This window comes from Genypterus blacodes, unplaced genomic scaffold, assembly GCF_046128005.1.
Source record: "Genypterus blacodes isolate CSIRO-AG114 ecotype Tasmania unplaced genomic scaffold, CSIRO-AGI_Gbla_v1 ptg000012l_1, whole genome shotgun sequence".
Classification (NCBI taxonomy): Eukaryota; Metazoa; Chordata; class Actinopteri; order Ophidiiformes; family Ophidiidae; genus Genypterus; species Genypterus blacodes.
Window position 1 is genome coordinate 3,782,397 of NW_027466826.1, and position 20,832 is coordinate 3,803,228.

The 20,832-nt window shown below is 43.3% G+C and overlaps 3 protein-coding genes across 3 annotated transcripts; all 3 read right to left on the reverse strand.

Annotated features, from left to right (window-relative positions):
• Positions 1–5,246: 5,246 nt before the first annotated feature.
• tbxtb (T-box transcription factor Tb) lies at positions 5,247–8,561 on the reverse strand. Its single transcript, XM_076165099.1, has 9 exons — positions 8,293–8,561; positions 7,950–8,185; positions 7,598–7,862; positions 7,374–7,508; positions 7,053–7,114; positions 6,871–6,932; positions 6,279–6,455; positions 5,831–5,963; positions 5,247–5,732 (listed from the first exon to the last, which is right to left on the reverse strand). The coding sequence occupies exons 2-9, from the start codon at positions 8,156–8,158 to the stop codon at positions 5,462–5,464; spliced, it is 1,314 nt and encodes a 437-aa protein (XP_076021214.1). The 5' UTR covers positions 8,159–8,185; positions 8,293–8,561; the 3' UTR covers positions 5,247–5,461.
• A 179-nt stretch (positions 8,562–8,740) lies between these two features.
• On the reverse strand, positions 8,741–17,841 carry LOC143012642 (uncharacterized). The gene is made up of 13 exons (XM_076165882.1): positions 17,809–17,841; positions 16,428–16,541; positions 16,169–16,324; positions 15,162–15,242; positions 14,933–15,071; positions 14,752–14,824; positions 12,226–12,295; positions 10,370–10,435; positions 10,169–10,272; positions 9,799–9,859; positions 9,385–9,527; positions 9,105–9,207; positions 8,741–9,020 (listed from the first exon to the last, which is right to left on the reverse strand). Exons 1-13 carry the CDS (start codon positions 17,839–17,841, stop codon positions 8,964–8,966), a joined length of 1,200 nt encoding a protein of 399 aa, XP_076021997.1. The 3' UTR covers positions 8,741–8,963.
• Positions 17,842–18,935: 1,094 nt separating this feature from the next.
• Positions 18,936–20,530, reverse strand: prr18 (proline rich 18). The gene has a single exon (XM_076164880.1). It carries the CDS (start codon positions 20,360–20,362, stop codon positions 19,592–19,594), a length of 771 nt encoding a protein of 256 aa, XP_076020995.1. The 5' UTR covers positions 20,363–20,530; the 3' UTR covers positions 18,936–19,591.
• Positions 20,531–20,832: the final 302 nt, after the last annotated feature.

Below are 20,832 nucleotides of genomic sequence, written 5' to 3' on the forward strand. Positions count from 1 at the left end.
TTAATCGGACAAGACGTATTTCCACACACAAGACCGGGAGCTTAATTCTCTTGACAAATGAAAAATACTTGCAGCTGAAGCGATTTGACGATCACGTGTATCGCGGATTAGACTTGAATCGTGCTCAAGATGGGAAATTACGCACTGATGGTAACTTGTTGATCCGCGTCTTTCTTCGTCACTTCACAGCTCAAAGAGGAGAGGGGAGGAAAAAAATTATCTATTTTGATTTTCAATATCCTGTGAGGCATTTTGCTTGAATAGCCATCGGCGACGTCAGACTACAAGTCTAATCAGGCACGGATGACGCACGACGGACACAACGGGAACTCTTGGGTATCTCGAAGAGTGTAGATAAGTGTAAAGTGAGATTATCTGGACGCGCTCAAGTAGACCGAAGCATGTGTCGCTTTGCCAACGTCACTAAACTGTGGGTAGAAAATGTTCCCCGACAAAGATAGTGAAGGAGGAGAGAGGATTCCTCCTCCCCAGCGTAGAATCGGATTCCCCACACGAGAGGGGAGCGCGCGGCACAATGGCCCCTCTCTCTTTCCCTCACTACACCGCCAGGCCAGCGACGAGTAGAAAATACTATGTTTGTCTTTGTCACTTCGTGCGCAAAGCCTCCTAATCCATGTGGCGGGGTAACAACACTCGAACAAACACGCATTGTGCTGAGGACCCAAACTTTGACGGAACAATTTAGCTTTACTACTTCACTTCTTCCTCCTCTTCTTCTTCCTTTCCTTCTTCTTCTTCTTCTAAGGTCTGCCGGACCCCGACCAATTTGAGAATAAGCAGTGAATTGATGGAGCAGGTGAGTCATGGTGTTACGCGCACTACAAGAGGAGAGGGGGCAATGACGTCACCGGTCTGGCTTTTACAAATTGGTTGATGTAGCCCCCCCATCCCCCTACTCCCCCCTTTGGATGTGAGAGGCACGGCTGGTGTTGTTATTAGGTGGTGTTGTGCGTCTTCGGGACTTTTGGACCACATGACCAGCAGGATCAAAAGACATTTGAGTCATGATTCACGACTTTCATTCATTCATTGTCCTCCCCAGTAACACCACTGACACCAGTTGAGCCCCCCGCCCTCACCCCTTCTTCTCCCCTCATTCTCATTCTCATATGCTGATTTATTTATGAACACTCTCGGGTCAGTGGATCATATTCCATTTACTACATCTGGTTTAGATTTCCGGCGCCACGCATATAGTGTTACTTCCAATGCATCAATGTGTTGTACATAGTTTTTTTTAAATAAAATATGCGTTATTTCTTGCCTTTTTTTTTTATTTACGCGTGAATCCGCCGCGGTAACTGATAATGCATAGAGATACAGTTGCGTTCAGTGACGCTGGTATTTCGCGGTGTTTTCTGAGGGCAAACATACACACACGCACTCTCTCTCTCCCTCTCTCTCTCCCCCCTCACGCACTTCCCCTCCCCCCTCCCCTCATTCACTGCAGCTACTGACGTCAAGACATGCTTGCGTCAATGCTCCCTGCCTGCTTTGAAAGAGCTTTTTTTTTTTACATCGGCATCATAATGGGATTATTAGGCTCAGAGAAATACCTCACTCTCCAAAGCGTTTTACATTTTTGCGATGGATGCTCCATTATCTGTCCTTGTTTTAAAATATGATTTAAAAAGGAAATAGCACATATTTCTATCACACACTGCTCTGAAATCATTCTACTAATGTCACCATGATTTGTTATTTCTCCTGATTTTCATTGCATGGCTGCTTTTTAGACTATGTTCTAATAACTGACCTCAATTAGATGATATTTATAAAACTGTTATTGTGCATCCATTAAACTCAGAAATTAAGATTGTAGTCCCATTTTACTAAGGAATTAGCAGTTACATCACAGTCAATACTCTTCCTTATCTATGGAATGCAAGCGGTCACTTTCAAATACATCTATAGTGACACATAAATAGAAAAATACAGACAAGAGGTGACATTTACCATAAAAAGAAAACGATTGTACCCAGCGAGAGTCAGATGCTCAGAGATCATGAATCAGTCAGTTATGTGTTTGATTTGTGGGATAAGATGCCTGTTCCTTCCTGTCTGTGTGGTTGCTGGGGGAGGATGTAATGATGTCCTTACACAGTGACCTTGATCTTGTTGAATGGGCTCTTGTGCCTGTTGGTCTTGCTTCACTTTAGCCATAATGTCTTTCCTTCAGCTCAATTGCATGCGTTGTGTCCCTCTGTCTTAACAATGATGTCCTATTTTTACTTTCAGAGACTGTATAGTGCTGTTACATACAGATTCAAAGAAGGAGAGCGTAAATACACACAAAAACTGGAAAATAATGATACTAATGATTAAGTGGGGCAAATAACAAATAACAAATTTGTAAAAAAGAACAAAACATCCATACTAATTTTGTATTTTCAAAATCACAATTTCAAATCTTTCTTTACTTTGGTTTGAGCTATACCAGAAAATAGTAATTACCAATAATTAAGTGTATCTTGTGACCATTTGGGACATCAGATTCAAAGTCAAAAACCTCTTGATGTAGTGATAAGTGATGTAATGCACTCAGCAGCTTGTCGATTCTACAACAGGGTTCTCTTTGCTGATCCATTGCAAACAATGTCGGAACAGAAGGAAAATCAAGGCCGTAACAAGAACTTATCTCCCCTGTTGCTGTAAACACACTTCCCTCCTCTTCACTTCTCCACTGACAGTAAACCAGTGACTGTACCCAATGCCACCTGTCCATCAGGCTGTTTAAAAACCTGCAGATGACATCATAGGCTTTATCCTCTATTATAGTGTTGAATTCTTGAGCAGGACAGAGATGGACCACCTCACATCATGGTGTGCAGCCAATAATCTGGAATAAGAATAAGTAATGATTCACCTCTGTATAGGAACCTTCCATCTTCTCATCGTCTGGAGGTTGGTGGCTCATTGGTGACTCTTACTGAGTCAGTGGAGGTCCCGCAGGGTCCACCATCACTCAGACCACCCGGTGGGATATGATCTTCAGCACTAAGTTGCTCGGCATTTGCAGATCTCCGCCAAAAGCATCATATCCCATCATCGCCCCATGATTGATCCAATGTATGAATTATTGATGGTACACGCAGATGGTTGGTACGCACAGGATTTTCCGTGTAGGCCATTTTCAGTGAGTTAGGGCCTTGACAGATTCATTCCCCCGCACCTACGTGTGAAAAGGAAAATGTTCCAGTAAGCCTGTGTAACCTGCAGCACTGAGTTATCTGCCATTAGTATCTCTCCTCCCTATTTACCTCTCATTCACCTCTTTCTGCTGCTACATATTGATTTTAGATCAACACTGAAAACATCTTCATTCACTTGTACGGTGTGAGAAAGAGCGCCAACTTCATTGAAGAGAGAAACATTTATGTGAATCATCCTGAAGTCGGTTCATTGTAGAGGAAAGCTTTAAGCATGTTCAAAAGGTTTATGCTCAGTAGAAAGTAGAAACTAAAAGCAGGCTGTCAAATGTCTTAAGGTCATTTTCTCTTCAGGACTTAAGACATTTTTCTCACCTGCTGTAATTAACAAAGCACACGTCCAGGCTTGTACTCTGACAGGGTGGTGCTGAAAAGCTTTAACCCCGAGCAGTCATGTGATCAAAACAGATCACATGCCAATCGAGTTTCAAAGAGATTTCTATAATAATTGTTTTTTCTAATTAGAACATTTCTATGTTTTCAATTTGTTTTGTTCTTTTTGACAGAAAACGATTGTTTTGTACTTTTTATTCACATTTTATTTTCTGAATTTCTCTGCAGTTAAATAAAAACTCAGTAATGGTCTGAAATAATAATGTGTGTAAGATTCCCCCCCCCCCCCCTACATTTTCTGGTACTTTCCTCCAGAATTTTCTCCAGGCGTAAAAATAAGAATAAAGAGCCGACTGAGTCCTCTGGTTAAATGACCCAGGGCACAACCATGTGTGACAAACATCCTTTAGAGAAAACGACGCTCATCACAAGGAGCTGTGAATGGAAACGGGGTCAGAGGTCTTTACTTCAGTATTAATCACTACAGTTCCTCGCCCTGGCATCCACACACATGCTATGGAGTCCCAGCTGTCAAATTCTCCTTCACAGAGGCACATGGACATAATTCCTCACCAACGTGAGCAAAAGACACTCAGAATGGAACCATGGGGATAAACAGAGACGTTACTGCCTATTTTGGGGGTAATGGGATGCATCACTGATTTAAATACCACAGTAAGTTTGCTTAACCACAATGTGTTGTCTATGTGTTCTGACCTTGTAGTCCTATGTGAAGAAAGCAATGACGTTGTTTTGAAATGTGAAGTGATCAGCAGTGTTTTTGCATGTGACTGAAGGCTTATTATAAAGAGAGAAACCAAACAAACAGCAAATCTTATAACTGGTAGAAATGCCTATTTTGGATTGACTTGTATGAGGATCTTTAAGTTGATCAAGCAATTCATGGTTCCATGTTCCTGCTCCATTATTTAGTCAGTTAACTCTGGAATGTTCTGAACTCACAAATGCAACTTGTTTCATCTGGCCCCATCTTTCATCCCCCTTCTCCCTCCCACCCTATATGCACTACCAACTATCCTCCCCCTTTCTCTACTGTATACCTACACCATCCCACCATCCACTCGTCCCTTTATCTCCCTATACTGCTTCCATCTTCACTTCCTCCTTTAGGTACCCTCGTTTTCTGAACAGGCTCAGATGATGTCATGCCTGAGAGGTGCCAAGCCCACCCTGAGTCATTGTCCTAAGTCACTACTCCATTCCAGAGGGCCACCCGATCCTCTATTCTCATGCACACGTCCTGCTATACACCTTTCCTACTATTTCATAACCAATTGGTGTATAGTGGTCTTGGATTGTTTGGGTGCATGTTGGTTACCGCTATTTACCTGCTGACCAAAGGCTGAAATGACTATTGACTTAAAGTGCTCAAAATGATAATGTTTTGTAAGACTTCAGCATTTTTTAATAATACAGGGGATTGCGTCATCTGCATAGCAGAATATTAAGTCATTAATTTCATTTTTCGAATTATCTGGAAAATATTTAAAAAATAACATAATTAAAGTACAAACAGCATCATACATTCAAATCTATTTACATGGCAAATATCATATTAAGGCAACAGTAGGATTGCATTCTCATTAACACTATGAACAAAAACATTTAGCATTTTCCAACTGTACCATCTTTTTTCAACATACTGTGAACATTATGCACTTGTGCTTAATGTAAGCATATTCATAACTAAATTGGGGTTCACAGACATTAAAAGACACTTGTTGTCAAATATTGGTAAAACATAATCTTGCAATGTGTGTAGTGGAACTAAAACAAGTTTGATGTAGATTTTGAAACAAATTTTCAAGCTTTTTTAAATTTGATTCGATGGTTGAGTCTCCCTTTGAATCCCATCAAGCATCGTGCAGACCCGTCCATTATAGTGACGGTGGAGTAACAGGAGTCCAGGCTGAGGGAAGTCGGCCGTGAGGAGAAGCATCATACTGTGATGTGTCGTGCACCTCTGTGACCGTGCTGCCGTCATACATCGGAGAGCCACTAGAGGGCACTGTGGCTGAGTGAGAGAGGGTGGGGTAGTGGCTGCTGGACCCTCGGAGGAACTGTGAGCTCAGGCTGTTGTTTATCCCCCCAGTCTGGGACACTGGGGTCAGAGGTGAGTTACTCACAGACCACAGGCTTGTGTACTGACTGCACAGAGGAAGAGACAGAGGATTTGTGTAAAAAAGACACCTAGATCAGATGAGAATCCTGTATAAAGGAGGAGGATTATGACGATTCACACAAACCTGGAGTTGGTAGAAGAGGGGGAGCTGTGGGTCATGGGCATCATGCTGGAATGGGAAGGCATCTGCAGACTGGACCAGTTATCGTGGCTTGAGAGCATAGACAGACACGCCGAGGAGTTATCCGAGTAACCGGCTACAACACAAAGGCACAGGCGTTCAGATTTAGTTACCAAGTTCAGCATTTGTTCAGTGTAAAATATCAAATGAGATGATGAAGCTTTTTGTCTTTTTGCTGACATCAGTGTTAACTACAGTTGTGTGAATATTCTGTCCATACATTCCTTCTCTGCAGCCCAACTGTTTACAGCTCTGTGGGTGCACACACAAAAGGCCAAAGGAATGCTAACCATCCCCTGCTTGGCCACATTTGTTTGGGTTTCTTGTTAATAGCGAGGGAGGATGGGGTCTTATTCCTGGACGCATGAAGGTGACGGCAGAGGACACTCACTGGGCGAGTTGGTCCGATGGGTGTAGGGGCTGCTGTAGGGCGCTGAGCGATGGTTCCTCAGGGTGGAGTAGCGCTCACAGCCGTGGGACGAGGGGAGCGACAGCGGGCTTCCAAACTGACTGTGAGGGCTGGCAGGAGGGCAGAGAGAGCCTGAGCCTGGAATGAACCAACCGCTCACTGACGCAACGGAAGGGAGAAATAATGACAATACATGAGCTCCACAACTTACCACCACATCACAATGTATAGATCCATAAATACAACTTATAATATATCCTCCTGAGACTCTGCATCCTCCTTTGTGGACAGTACATTTTTCCTTCCCTATATCTTATGCATAACTGTGCTCAACTTAAACCTGTTGTCCTCACATCTGGACATTTTTTGCTGCTCCCTAGTGGTATAAATACCACTTTTGGTCGCTATAAAAGCATAGCAGACAGGAAGAAATGTGTTCATATGCAGCACACATATGATAACACAACATGTTTTATATGTATAAGGTCCCACTAATCCCAAATAGCAAGAAGAAATAAAACGCTTACAAAATAAAAGTCTCTGAAGGATATAATAAATACAGTATTCCACTCACATTGAGAGTAAGCTGACTGATGGTTTTCACTGACATCTTCTCTCATGTCTTTGGTATCAGTTCTGCAGGAAAGAAAAAGTGATATTTCAACAAATCTTCATTTTTATTCATTTTTTACAACATGTTACTGAAGACACAAATAAATGTGTTTTTTTTAAATGAAATTGAAATGTATATCTTACCTCTCCTTTGCATCTAAGAAGGCCTTGGCAAATGGGTTATACTTAATCTTTAGAGCAGTTACCTAAAATCAAAGACACAACAAAGAAACAAATAACTGTTTTGGTTTAATCCCTAAAAATTATCAAACATAGGTAAAACATGAATTGTTAACTAACATAATACAACTGTTATTGTGAGCAGATGTTTAACTAATTTGTGCGTAAAGTTTGTGCGTTAATTACACACAATTTACGCACTGGAAATACTTTAGTGTCGCATTAGATTATGACTTAATAGTAATTTTACATGTTGATTTTGGGGTGATAAATGGTATGACCCACCTCCTCGTTTTGATAAGCTGTCACTGCAATGAACTGCGTCTCAGGGAAAGAATGGCTGGTGATCATCCTCCTCGGGCCTCCGACGCGCACGATATGGATGCGTGGTTCGTATTTGTGCAACGAATTTAACATTATCTGCAAAACAACAGATCCGAAGGAAAATTAAACGCTATTTAAGACGAATTTCTTAGTTTATAATAACCTATTTCCCCCCATTTCCTTACCTGGCCTCCTCCATTTAATTTATTGGTGAGCTTGACTTTACTGAAGGAAACGGGCGCTTTCATCCAGTGCGCACCGAAGTTTGGCGAGTCCGGGTGAATGTAGACACAGCTCGGGGTTTGGGGCTCGGGTTTACCCCCGGGGACCCATTCACCGTTTACGTATTTCCACCTGTGATTGTCCGCAGATACGAAATCCAACAAAAAAGAGTACATGGCGTTCGGGTCCAATCCGGAAACGTTGACTTTCAGAACCGGAAACATGCGCCTTTGAAGAAACAACATAGTTGAAAATAATTTAATATATATTTTAAAGTGACAGACTGTCTTTCTATCTATCATTTCATCATCTTACCTGCCGTTTTTAGTAACTATCATTTCATTGGTGAGTTCCTTAAATCTCTGCCACAGTTCGCTCTCATCCAGGGACACCTTCAGGTCTCTCTCCGTGGGGTCTCCCTTCTCGCTGCCGGCCTGCAGCTCGCTCTCCACGGCGCTGAGCAGGTGGTCTACCCGGTACTGTCCGGCTTTTCCGGGACACTCACCGCTCGCGCCTGTGGCCATTCTATCTAACAGCTCCAGGGTCGATCACTTGGTAAGAAAACAAAGTAACTCACAAAAAGCTTATTAGAAGTATCTCCCGAGTGTGTTTGTCTCCAGTGTTTCCAGATGTGGAGGTCAAATCGTAGCTTTCCTACATTTATAAGCTCCTCGTAACGGTGGAGAGTAGGTTGGTCCATCTCCAGCTTTGATGTGTGCGGGCTTGGTCTCTATTGGCTGGTAGAGGCCGAATCACAGCAGTTGAGGCTACTTTATTACAGCGACCTGTAAATACTGACACCTACATCAAAGCCACACCTGCAGTAACCAAACGCTACACGCAGAAAGCTCGGGTTTTTTACGATTTTACCTTTCATTTAAGACACAAATCCTACCAATCCAGCAGAACAAAACAGAAGAATTTCTAGAAAAAAAGATAAATAACTAAAAGGAGAAAGAAAGTTCTGGAAAGCAAAGTGGGACACATTCTGTAACACAAACACACACACAAACACACACACTTTTTATATCTGTATGAAAAATTAAGTTATTTAATTAAAATGAAAGTTAAAATGAAAGTTTGTATAATTAAAGGTGACAACATATCAGTAGCGCCTTTAATAATTAAGATATAGTGACATGCTTGGTTAAAGTTAGGTTATAATAGAAGTAAGCCAGTGTGAGACAACAAATCATAAATGGAAAATAGAACAAAGGGAGTAAATGAGGAGAGATATTAAATACACTGCAGCACACACACAGACACATACACACACACAAAGACACACACGCCAAATCCTATTATTAGATGGCACTTGTGTTTCTGTGTTCAGCCGTCTGTGTTTGCTGTGTAGTTACTCCAAAGCTTGAGCCCCAGATCTATTATCTACAAGAGAGAACACAAGGAAGTACTTTAAAATACAATCTAACATCATATTTCAATAAAGTGAAATGCATGTGGACATTTTACCTCCACATGTTTCTGCTGATATACATCTTCCATAGATAGAGGATCGGGTGTTCTGCAGCGGGTCACTGTTTTGTCCCGACCTGCAGCTTCAAAACACTGGTATCTGCCAAAATAACACCCCACCACACACACACACACACACACACACACACACACACACACACACACACACACACACACACACACACACAAACACACACACACACAAAGTAACAATCTGTCTTCTATTTCCAACAATTAATTAACAAGTTCAAGATGTCATATTTTTGTTCTCGTGGACCTTGCAGAGTTTTTATTGTTTTGGGGAGATGCAGGTCGGTTGTTCTGGACGCTCCTTGGCTGTTTTGGAGAGCAGAGAGGCGGATGATCAGTGTGACTTTCCTTGCATGTCTTGGAGTCGGTGTCTGGGAGAACACACAGCACCTATGAGTGAAGAAGAAAGGCAAGGTCCAAAGATAAACGGCTAATAAGCATGTTTATGTAACGTATGAACTGATTCATATTCAGACATGTAGTACGGCGGTGTCATGCTTGCAAATAACTCCATGTGAAAGCCATCATTTCCTAAATAACCGTTGCTATGGTGGCGTCCAAAAAACAAACGTTAAAGGCAGATAGCGTATGACAGCTATGTGTAAACTTCCATAGAGCTCGGTGCTGTTGTGTTGTGTTATGGCCGGTTTGTGTTACTAACCAGATCTTGGACGCCTCGCTCGTCCTGCCAGCACAGTGAGTCTCTCTCTCTGTCCAGCAGCCTGGACCAGAGTTCACAGCAAGCAGAGAAAAACAAACGGCAGTCAGCTGAAAGCGTTCCTCAGTACACGTCTGGTCTCCTCTCCTGTTTCTGGAGCCTTCTAAAGCATGAAAGTCTTGGAAATGAGTTCAATCAGTGGTTCTGGAACGATTTGAACCCAGTGGGATAGTGCCAATATTGAATGGAAGAGTACAGGGATAATTTGCAGATTAGTGAGTCTGGCTATTATCAACCAGTACTCAAATTGTTAATAAGTAGAATACACAATTTAATAAAGGTCATAATACTTTCTTTGCTGCAATATACAAACCTTTGGGAGAAAACCATGTTTGTTAAAGACATCTGATGCATTTGCCTCAACTGTGAGAGGCAAATCTCTGCTTTCTTGCTCTTTTCTGGAATTTCTGGAATAACCTGGTGTGAGAAACGACAACAATCATGATCAAATCCCCTTTCTGCCCCTCTGTAACACACACTGTCTTAATCAGATGGAACTCAGTGGTTTACCTACCAACTGAGGCAACGTGCTCGTCCTCAGAAATTTGGACCGCAGGCTTGCAAATGCAGGCGCTTTCATCTGTGGGTGGCACATATTACATTGATTTATCATTTCCTTGTTCATTAATCAATTTGTAATTTAAAAGGAAATGCTCTCTTGTAAACGAGGTCATGTAGCTGTGGCGTAAAAGCAGAAGGTGTGATAACAAGCGTCGTTTCCCTCAGGCCTGGTGTCCCATTTGGCGCCTCTCTCTCCTCCTCCAACACCTCAACCCCGGCACAAAGTGTCACACTAGGCCACTTCCTGATGTGGGGCATCCAAGTACTGCAGCACTAGGAATTTAAGTTATTGATCTGCATGGCACTTTATGCTGCGAGCTCCCCCATCCCCCATCACACAGGGACAGTAACCAGCCTCATACGCTTTACAAAGCCAGAGAAAAGCGATCATGTCTCCATCCGATCTGCTTTAGTTCTGCTTAAAGCTGAAATTACCATTTCACTGTTTTTAGCTCACATTTTACATTACTACTGTTAGTTAGATTTGACATTCTGGAGCCTGAAGTCATTTGTTTGTTTGACTTTTCTTTGCATTTGGCTTCAAAAATCAGGAACACCAACAACCTGCCAATTTTCTTTTCATTTCAGATAAACTCAATAAGTATTGTGTTATACTATTGTATCACAATGTTTGAGCGACGACACTGGGACTGCTTCATTCTTGTACTTTTGGAATGATTCTTCTACTTCTGGACTCATTGGGTGCTGGCCCACTCACCCAGATGGGACTGGAACCCACAATCCCTTAGGAGGCCAATGCCTTATCCATTGGTCCACTGGGGCTTCGATGTACATGATAGTGCTCATTGATAAACATGAAACGGGAAATAATACCATGTCACTCTCTGCATTTGACTCATCCAGATATTAGAATCATATGTTTTGATGGCGGGAAACTAGAGCAACTAGATCCAATGCAGAGGATGGAGCCAGGTGGGCACAGGATTCAAACCAAGGATCTTCCTGCTGTGAGGCAACAGTACTATCCACTGCTCCACTGTGCAGCCTAAGAGATCAACTAAGATGACATTCAAACCCACTTGTTTGCCTCGACCCTTCAGCCACCTCATCCCGTTAAAGCAGAGTACCTTGACAGGGAACATTTGCAGGCTTGACCACTCTACCACCACAGGCTGCATGTTATGATGGCAACTGTGTATCTTAGGTCAGTTCATACATACAGTCCCACAACCTGGACTCTGGACCACACCCTAGGGCTGTAAACGGGGGTGCCATCCCCCCTCTGGCTGCCGTGGATCTGAGGTGTCAGCATGTAGTGAGTAATGTTCCTGCCTGCTGGCTCTTACTGGTCCTGTCTGACCACTGTTTGCCTTCCTCTGCTCTCCCTACACACCGGCTCGCCCTCTGTTTGCTCAGGCCCATTTTGACACAAAGGTGAGAGAAATATGAGTCCTGCATGCTTGTCCATATATGCTCATCCAGCACCTGAACATCACCTCATCTGCAATATTCTCACACATTTCAGGGTCTCTACCAGCTCTACACAAGCTACAGCTGAGTTCTGCCTTCTTCAAAGCCACAGTTTGTTTATTTCATATGATATCAAACACATTTTCCTTCATATTGGATGCTGCGTGATAGGTTTAGAAAATTGTTTACATTCAAAAACAGAAGGAGATTTTGTTTATTATCCCCATACAGATCTCACACAGATCTCAGTGTTCTCCATCAGTGTGGGTTTATGCATATTGGTTTGGGCGGAGGGTTGTGTGATGGCTGACCCAGGTGTGTTTGCGCCTCAGAGCTCTTGTTAAGTGAGATTACTGCCCCTGTGGTTTTGACACTAACCTTGGGAAACATTTGCTCGACTTTGTCTCTCTCCCGGTTGCCACTGAGGAGCACGTCTGCTGAACCAGACCTGAAACACACACACACACACACACACAGACACACACACACACAAACACAATCAGCGTAAGTGAGGAAGACTATGCAGCCCCCATCTTCACTGTCACCCTGATTCTTCCTCGGCTTGTTCCTGCTGTGATGTGTGACCTGCACATAATATGTCGGGTTGTTAATATATTCCTAATGATGTGCTACTTCTCAAGGGCGGCCATAGTGTGGCCGTGGCTCACACCCGATAACACTGCGCACTCGGGTGACGACACACTTTGTCTGCTGGGTGCAAACTCCCGAGCAAGGCAGCGTTTACTCACAGGGCAGTGTAGCAGGTAACAGATCCATACAAGCCCCAGGAGGATGCAGGCGAAAGGCGGAAGTGGACCTGTGCATTTATATGTGTAGTCATGTTGGTGTTGACCCGTGGCGTGTTGACAGGTAACACTGCCAAGGTCTTAATGTGGAAATCTTTGACTCGGTAGGATGAGAAACAACTCCACTAACACTGTCTTATGTACATTTTCCTCTCATTGAAGTCATTAGAAGTGGTATGTTCTGGTCAATCTAATTGTGCAGATCTGTCATGCGCACTTGTTAAATTCAACACATTGGAGGGATCATGATCAGATGACCACAAAGATAGCAAATTACTGCCTCAACTGTCCAATAAATCATAACGGCTAATAATGAAAATATAAATAGACGCAAGCAAGACACGTTGGATGAATTAGCTCATAGGATTTCAAACAGAACCAACGTCTATGCCGGGTCCATATTTTGGCATCGGCTCTAATTACTTTTATTTTGGGTATTTCTCATACATGTGGGGAATGTGGCTATTGCACAGCCGGGGTTGGGGGGCGCAGGGGTCCACTGCCTTGCCATGTTTGTCTGTTGGGCAGTGAGATTTCACACTGATGGAAGACTTGTCAGCACAAGCATTCACCGGCCTTCATACCGAGCTCCTAATGTCCCCGAGCCAGTGTGCCGGCTACGTACTAACATCATACATGCTCCTACTAAACAGGCTTCAGCAACTCATTAACAACAAGGGTGACACTGTTCTGTGATATGAACAGGTATGATGGCTGAGGGCTGATTTATTTCATATCCAAATATTGGAGAGTGGCAGAAATGGAGCACAAATAGGGAAAATGTAAGTAATGCTCCATTATGTGATCTATATATAGATATATATAGAATAGATGAATTAAACCGTTACATGGACAGAGCAGTGAGAGCTTTCAAGGTTATACGTCTTGCTCAGCCTCACATCCTGTACATGAGTTCCTTTTAGATAAAGCAAATGGAATATCAGGGCTTATCTGTGTATGTGATCTGTGTGGTCAGACAGGCTCCCAGATGACGTAAATGTTGCACTGTTTGCCTTGAAGCATAAAGCTTTAAAAAGTAAAGACGGTCTGCAAACACTTCAACATCTGCTCTCTGTCCTGGCATGAAGTGACACCATTGGCCCAATTGCTATGTTGGCTTTTGTAGTAGAGATAATTACGACATTTTCCCTGGGATGATGTTTGTTAGAGTGAGATCGTCCATCAAGAAGAGGTGAGTGGCCACGACAGAAAGGGTCAGATTGTGTTTGGTCATCTCGCTCGGACGTGAGCAGTCGTCTCTCTGCTACAGGAGGGTCCCTGCTACAGCAGCCTGCAGTGGAGCTGCTGTTTGCTCTGGAAGGCCGAGCAAACAGCAGCTCACAGTTCAGACGTGAACACTATCTAACCCTGCCAGGCCACCAGCAACACAGTCTAAGCCTACAACTTTATTACTTCCACCAAGGAGGTTGTGTGTTCACATCTGTTGGTTTTGTTGGCAGAATTATAGTCAAAAAGTTTTTAAGCCATTTTAATTAAACTAAATTTTGGTCCAGATGCAAATCCAGGAACCAGAAACTTTAAAATGTAACTAAATTTGTTTGTGGTAGTATATATATTTGTCAAGTTTCTTTTTTTTGAAACAAGTAAATTACTGGCCTTGGTGGAGGCATGAACACTAATAAGTGTCCTTTTAAGGGTTCCACCTTGTTACAGGAAAATGGCATGAAGCTAAATAAATCAACAGTTATGTCTGTTGCATTAAGAAACTGAATGGATAACTATTTGTATGTGTTTGCATCTTGTTGAAAGGAAACAATGTTTACAGGTGAATAGACTAAATTGATGAACAGTGTGGCCACTTCAAAAGCTGTGAAGTTGCACCTTTTATTTCATGAAAGAATATAATTTTTGATGGAATTATAGGATGAAGTAAACAAAGTATCTATTCTATATATCTCGTAATGTTACAGCCAACATTTGCTTTGCAGAAGATAATCATACTAGTTGAAATTGCGAAATTCATTGATGACCTTTAAATAACATGTAGAATTCTGTGCAACCAACCTTTCATTCAGATCTCCAAGAAAAAAGAGAAGAAAGATTAAAGAAACAATGATATTCACAAGTTATTCCCAACCTGGAGTGGGGAGGTTCTTCCTGCTGTCCTGTGTCCTGAGTCACCACAGCAGCTGCAGATTTACTCCCAAGCACTGTGAATATGACATTCAACACACATAGTGAGATATATTACTTTTACCAAAGATAGATGTTGTAAAATCAAACTCTTGCTTTTGTTGTGTATGAAACTGTGACTCAACTCTTTTTCCTGATATCCTGTAGATTTCTCTGTAGCTGTGACGGCTGGGTGTTATAGTTGATGCGCTGATAAAAGTTCTCTAAGTCGTGGTGAGTTTTCAGGAATCCACCCTGATCTAACTGCTTCTGAAGGCCAAAGATCTGAGATACATTATAGAAGATCATGATGAAGGTTATAATGGAGGGGGAGTAATGAAAGTGTGAATGAGTTAGGTTACACACAACACCTACCAGATAATAGCTGGTTTTGGGGAGGTGCTTTAGGAATGAGTCATCATGCTGCAGCTTGCAGAAGGTCAACTTCCTTTGTTTCTGAGAGGAGATGAAAAGAGAAGGACGCAGACAGACAGTAAGAGAGGGACAGAGACAGAGGGACGGTGGGAAGGGGGACTTAAAGTGAGCCTCCCTTGTTTCAGGGGCTGGGAAACAGAGCACGCAGGACAAATGAGAAGTAAACACTCAGCCACAGGAAGCCATTAACTGCAGCAAGGACCAATTAGGCCCCAGCAGGTGTCCCTGCCTTTGCCTGCTTCACCTCACCCAACTCTGGATCTGAGCTGAGGAAACAACAGGCAGTTTCATTTGCTCAGCAATTTGAAGCAAAGGATTCTTACTGGAGGGCCTGTAAAGACTTTTTATTGTCCTCTCTTTGTCTCCACCCAAGTGCAAGTCATTAGAAAGGACAATTACATCCTCCTGAAGAAGCCCAGCTTTTACAGGAGGGACAGATAAGACAGGATCTCTCTCATGTCAGGCCCCCCCATCAAACTCCACAGCTCCTCTCTGAAGCTTATTGCTCCTTTCACACCCACTTAGAGACGAGACCAGACAGTCAAAATCAAAGTCAATCACACTGGGTACAGCAGGTAAGGTTTACTTCTTGAATTTGATTAAAATATTGGTCACTGTCCACACTGCCCTTACTTTATACATGAAAAGGTCCATATAGCATTGAGCTGTTAACTGAACCTGTAATGATGTAAATGATATGCATGTCACTTCAGGGGACAAAGAGATGTGATGGAGGTGACAGTCACAACAGCTTTGCAGATTTGTGTATTTGAGCCTAGACAGAGTATTGTAGTGTGTGTGTGTGTGTGTGTGTGTGTGTGTGTGTGTGTGTGTGTGTGTGTGTGTGTGTGTGTGTGTGTGTTCCTTAACTATCTGAAGTTAAACACACTTTATAATAAAGACAGCAGATGAAGAACAAAAGCAGAATTTGAAAGACATTGATTTACCCTCTTTGCATGATTCTCTGACTCTCTTCTGGTTCTCTCATGTCTCTGCTGTAGGGCCAGTCTTTGTGATCTGACCTTCTCTTTGAGCAAGGCAGCGTAGCGTTGATGAAGCGCATCCCTGAGGCGGTGCATGTTCCAATAGGCCTCTAGATGGCGCTAGAGCATTAACAAAGAAAGAAACTAGTAGGGGCTCAGCTTTAAAAACACTTTTCTGTAGCTCATGTTTCTTCTCTACTTGTGATGGGTGACAGATATGAACCTGCTCCAGCTGAGCCTGCAGTCTGGCCTTGGCCTCCTGGTCCGGGTCCTGGTCTTTGTCTTTGTCTCTGACCACCTTCTTCCTCTTGGCTTCAGGCTTCGCTTCATTCTTGTCCTATCAACAGGACAAACCGGATTTAGATGATGTGGGAGTGACAACGTCCGTTTGCATACAGCTTCAAAATAGAACAACTGTTTTCTTTAATCTCAGTCATGTGTTTAAGTGCAAACAGGAATCCTCCCACACAACAGCTTCACAGGGCTTCAGTGTCAAGCTAAAACTATTTAAAGACAATCAAACAGGCAGAGAGACGAGAGAGGAGACATGAGCTGCAGAGAACAATTGCAAAATATAGAAGTATGGCTGCTACAGTTCCTTTTCTCAGATGGATGAAACACGTCTGAGTCCAGAATTCTCTTTACAGCCTGCTACTGAATGACTGTATCACTTCAGTCTTATGGGCAGAGACTGTTCAGGAAGTGTCCACTCTGTCTTTCCTCACAAAAGCAGCAGGAGACGCAGCATTTATCAGATCCATTGCCGCAGTGACGCTGCTGAGTGTGTGTGTGTGTGTGTGTGTGTGTGTGACGATGACGGGCAGGAGGAGGCAGCATCCGTCTGTGCTGCAGGGGCCACACAGTAAATCAGTGTGGCCACGTCTCTCTGTGAGACAGCGATAAGGACGCTGCAGGGAGGGAGGACAGAAGCCTGAGACACATTTTCCAGTTTCCTCCTGATAAATAAACAGCATGGAATGAAACGGATGAGTCATGGAGGAGGAACTGCAGATTAGTGCATGAAAAGATGAAGATGGAACAGAAGTGAGGCAGGGTGGTGCAACTTTAACTAAAAAAGACTCAAAGGTCACATTGAAGGAAAGTGTTGCCACCTGTTACCAAGACGACGATCTTAACAATTGCCAGCTTTTGCTTCTTTTAAATTCGACTTTTCTCACAACGCACTTGAATGCAACTATTCGATCGTGTGAGGCAACTTGGAGCTTCTTCAAACTAGGTGACACAGCACACACAGAACAAACACACACACACACACAGAGGCATGAGTTGGAGTGAAAGCATTTCAACAAGGCCACAATTGAAGCAACACAATGGAGGAGGATTACGCAACTTGTGGTCACTGAGCCAGTAGATAATATCATCACAGGTGCCATAGACAACTCAGCCCAGTCCCGGTACACACTGTGCACGGCTCACCCATGATCTCAGTCTGAGCCAATATAAAAAACCTCTTTGTCCCTGCTGAATGTGGACACGAAATCAGGAAAAACAACTTCTTCACTCATGTGGAAATCTTTTTTTTCCCCCCCAGGATTTATAAGTAGAATAATAGAATAGAATGAATCTCTTAAGCAAACAAGTACCTTTCTGACACCCACGGGAAAGTACGCATCCATGATCGAGGGCAGAGCGCTGGATTGATGAAGGTCTGTCCACTGAGAGCTCATCACGTTTCCATTAACCTTTAACCCTTAAGGAGCACAGGCTTAATCAATCACTCAATTCCTATATGACCTATATTTTAAATGAAATGAACATAGGAGGCCCAGTTGATGCGGCAAACGTTTCATTAACTTTTTCCAAAGTAATTAAAGTCGTGTGAGAGAATCAAATTACTCAACATTCCTTTATTATAAGTATTATGTGATACTATCTTAACATTTATTAGTGTAAAACTCCACCCTAAGCATGATTTTATATCAAATAAATGTACTTGTTGGTACTCACTAACGCTGTGTCCGCCTTTAATTGAGCTCCAAAGTGTTTCACACTCTCAGTCACACTGTGGTTACTAAGTTACACAGAACAATGCAACAATGCGGAGGGGTTAAACCTTATTAGGAGGGAACACCCCCCCACCACACACACACACACACACATGCACACACACACGCACACACAAAGTGACCATGCATGAAAAGTTAATTTGCATCCTGCACTTGCATGTCTTTACTGTTTCACCTCATAGTTTCTTCTCTCTTATATGAGTTCAGATCCATTGTTTTACATTAGATTTGTATATTTAAGATTTAATATCCTACTTTGCCTTACGCTCTCCAGTCCATCACCATATAGGGAATGAAGACAGGGGACAACGTAATCCATAACCCCTCTAAAATACAAGTAAACCTGTCTGGAGTAACAATTAAGTTGATCATCCAACAAGTAATTTAGATTTAGGCTGGAGGTTTACTTTGTTTTCTCTATTTGGTCTCTGGGGTCAAACCTGTTTGTCCAACAGCTAAATACACTGATAGCAAGACGCCATGAAGGCAAACAAGCAGCTAATATGGTCTGGGAGCTGGCCAGAGTGTAAAGGAATCAAAATCGGTGCAAATGAGCAGCGTGTTAACAGAATACTTTAAGAGGCACACAAACACAAAGAGAGAGAGAGAGAGGGAGAGAGAGAGAGAGAGAGAGAGAGAGAGAGAGAGAGAGAGAGAGAGAGAGAGAGAGAGAGAAGCTTTACGGTTCAAAGGGGTCACTGACACTTGTGTAGTTTTCAATATTTTACTTCAAATGGCATCAAATTATCAAATGACAGTACAAATATTTAGCAAATCTTAAATACTGTACATAAGTGATTCATCCCTTCAAGCCTCTTAGAGGAGAAATAAACAGTCCAGTTTGGTTTCAGCAGCAAAGCCAGATGACAGCTTATTGTTCTCACACACAAAGGAAACTCTTACACTCAAAACTTCGAGTGAGCTCCTTAAGGGAAAACCTACTGACACCATAACACATGTGCAAAAAGAAGTAAATATTCAGGTTTTCAATTCAAAACTTCCAAATAAACAGTGAGGAATACAGGAAAAACAGAAGAAAGAAAGAAAGAAGCTCTGCTGGTTGAGCCAAAACACACATTTTAGGGCCTAAAATCAGATTTGGCTTCATTTTCTCTTATATTCCAAATGAACTTGGCTGGAATGATCTTGAATAAGTTTATATATCTGCCGCTTTCCCCAGGTATTGATTACTTTCTGGAATATTCCCCCAGAACACAGCTGACATTCCAATGGAGACAAGTGGGGGAACAATCGTGTTTAGATTCAATCAAAAACTGCTGCAGCAAGACCCTGATCAGTGTATTCAGGTCCTTCCTCTGGTCCTGGAATGTCATTTTAGGTCAAACTCATAAATGGATCATCAGCATCCTTTAAGGTGCGGAAGTGTGGAAAGTTTGTCGACTTTCCCTAAAGCGGCGGCGCTCTCTACTCCTTTCAGCCACTCTTTGCATTTCCTCACAACAGTCTCATCCACGTCTCCATCCTCCTCCTCATATTCCACATCGTCGTACTTGTATTGATCGTTCAACAGGGATATTTTAACAATGGCGGTGATGTCATCCTGCTCCTCGCTCTCCACTTTGGTGGCCACCGGGACGGAGCTCTTGGAGCCTCCGTGCGCCTTTTTGGACGCGAAGACGCGCCGGTGTCGAAGGTCCGCGGACGCGCAACACTTCTGCTGCTTAGCCATCATTTGCTTTTCTAAATTGCGTTTTTGGATGACGAGGATGGCTTCAGGAGTGAGGCTGAGGGTGAACTGGATCTCTTTCACCGCTTCCTCTTTCCCCTGGGCTAGTCTGGAGGAATCCATGGAGCTGGAGCGTCTAACTCCGTTGGATGTGTCCTGAGATCTGGGCACCGTCAGCCAGGCGCTCTTCTCCGTCTCCTCCCCGGTTCCGGTCTTCAGCGCGGGGCTTTTACTCTTCTGCTGCTGCGATTTCCTCCCTAGATTCCTTAAATTCGCAGATGACCAGGACGTGGAATGTTTCTCCGTGTCTGCCTCCCTCTTCTCTGCCCCGGATTTGCTGGTGAGCTCGGTGTGTGAAGGCACTGCGTTGGCTTTCTTCTTCCCGAACAGATCCCTGCCAGGAGAGGAGATCCGCTGCTGGAGGCTGATCGGCGGAAAAGGCATTTCTTGGGCTGGGGAATGATCAGGATAAGAACATGGAAAAGTGCGGAAGATGAGGAATCCCTGCGCAAAGTACGTAGGAGCGCTCCGCCGGCATCATCCAACGGGGCAGAGATACGCGCTTGCAGTGCACCTGTAGGCCACACTGGAACTCCACTAGTGCACACACACACGCAGACGGTCCGCTTTATCATACCGAGAGGAAGGGGGCGTGGCCAGCGGGAACAAAGGCTCCATAAACTGCGGTGATGTCATTTCATGTATTTCCAATCAGTTCCTTATAAAGGCACAAGTTCCTCCTCATGCTGCTGGTTTGCAGCATGAGGAGGTTTGCATCAAACAGCACAATTACTCATTTAATTTATAATAAGCATCCCCTAATCAGTGGTTACTTATTGGTTGCCAAGCAACGCTCCAGCACTGTACTAGCAGAGTTGTGGCTGTACCATTGACGGCAACTATAAGTCCTCAGT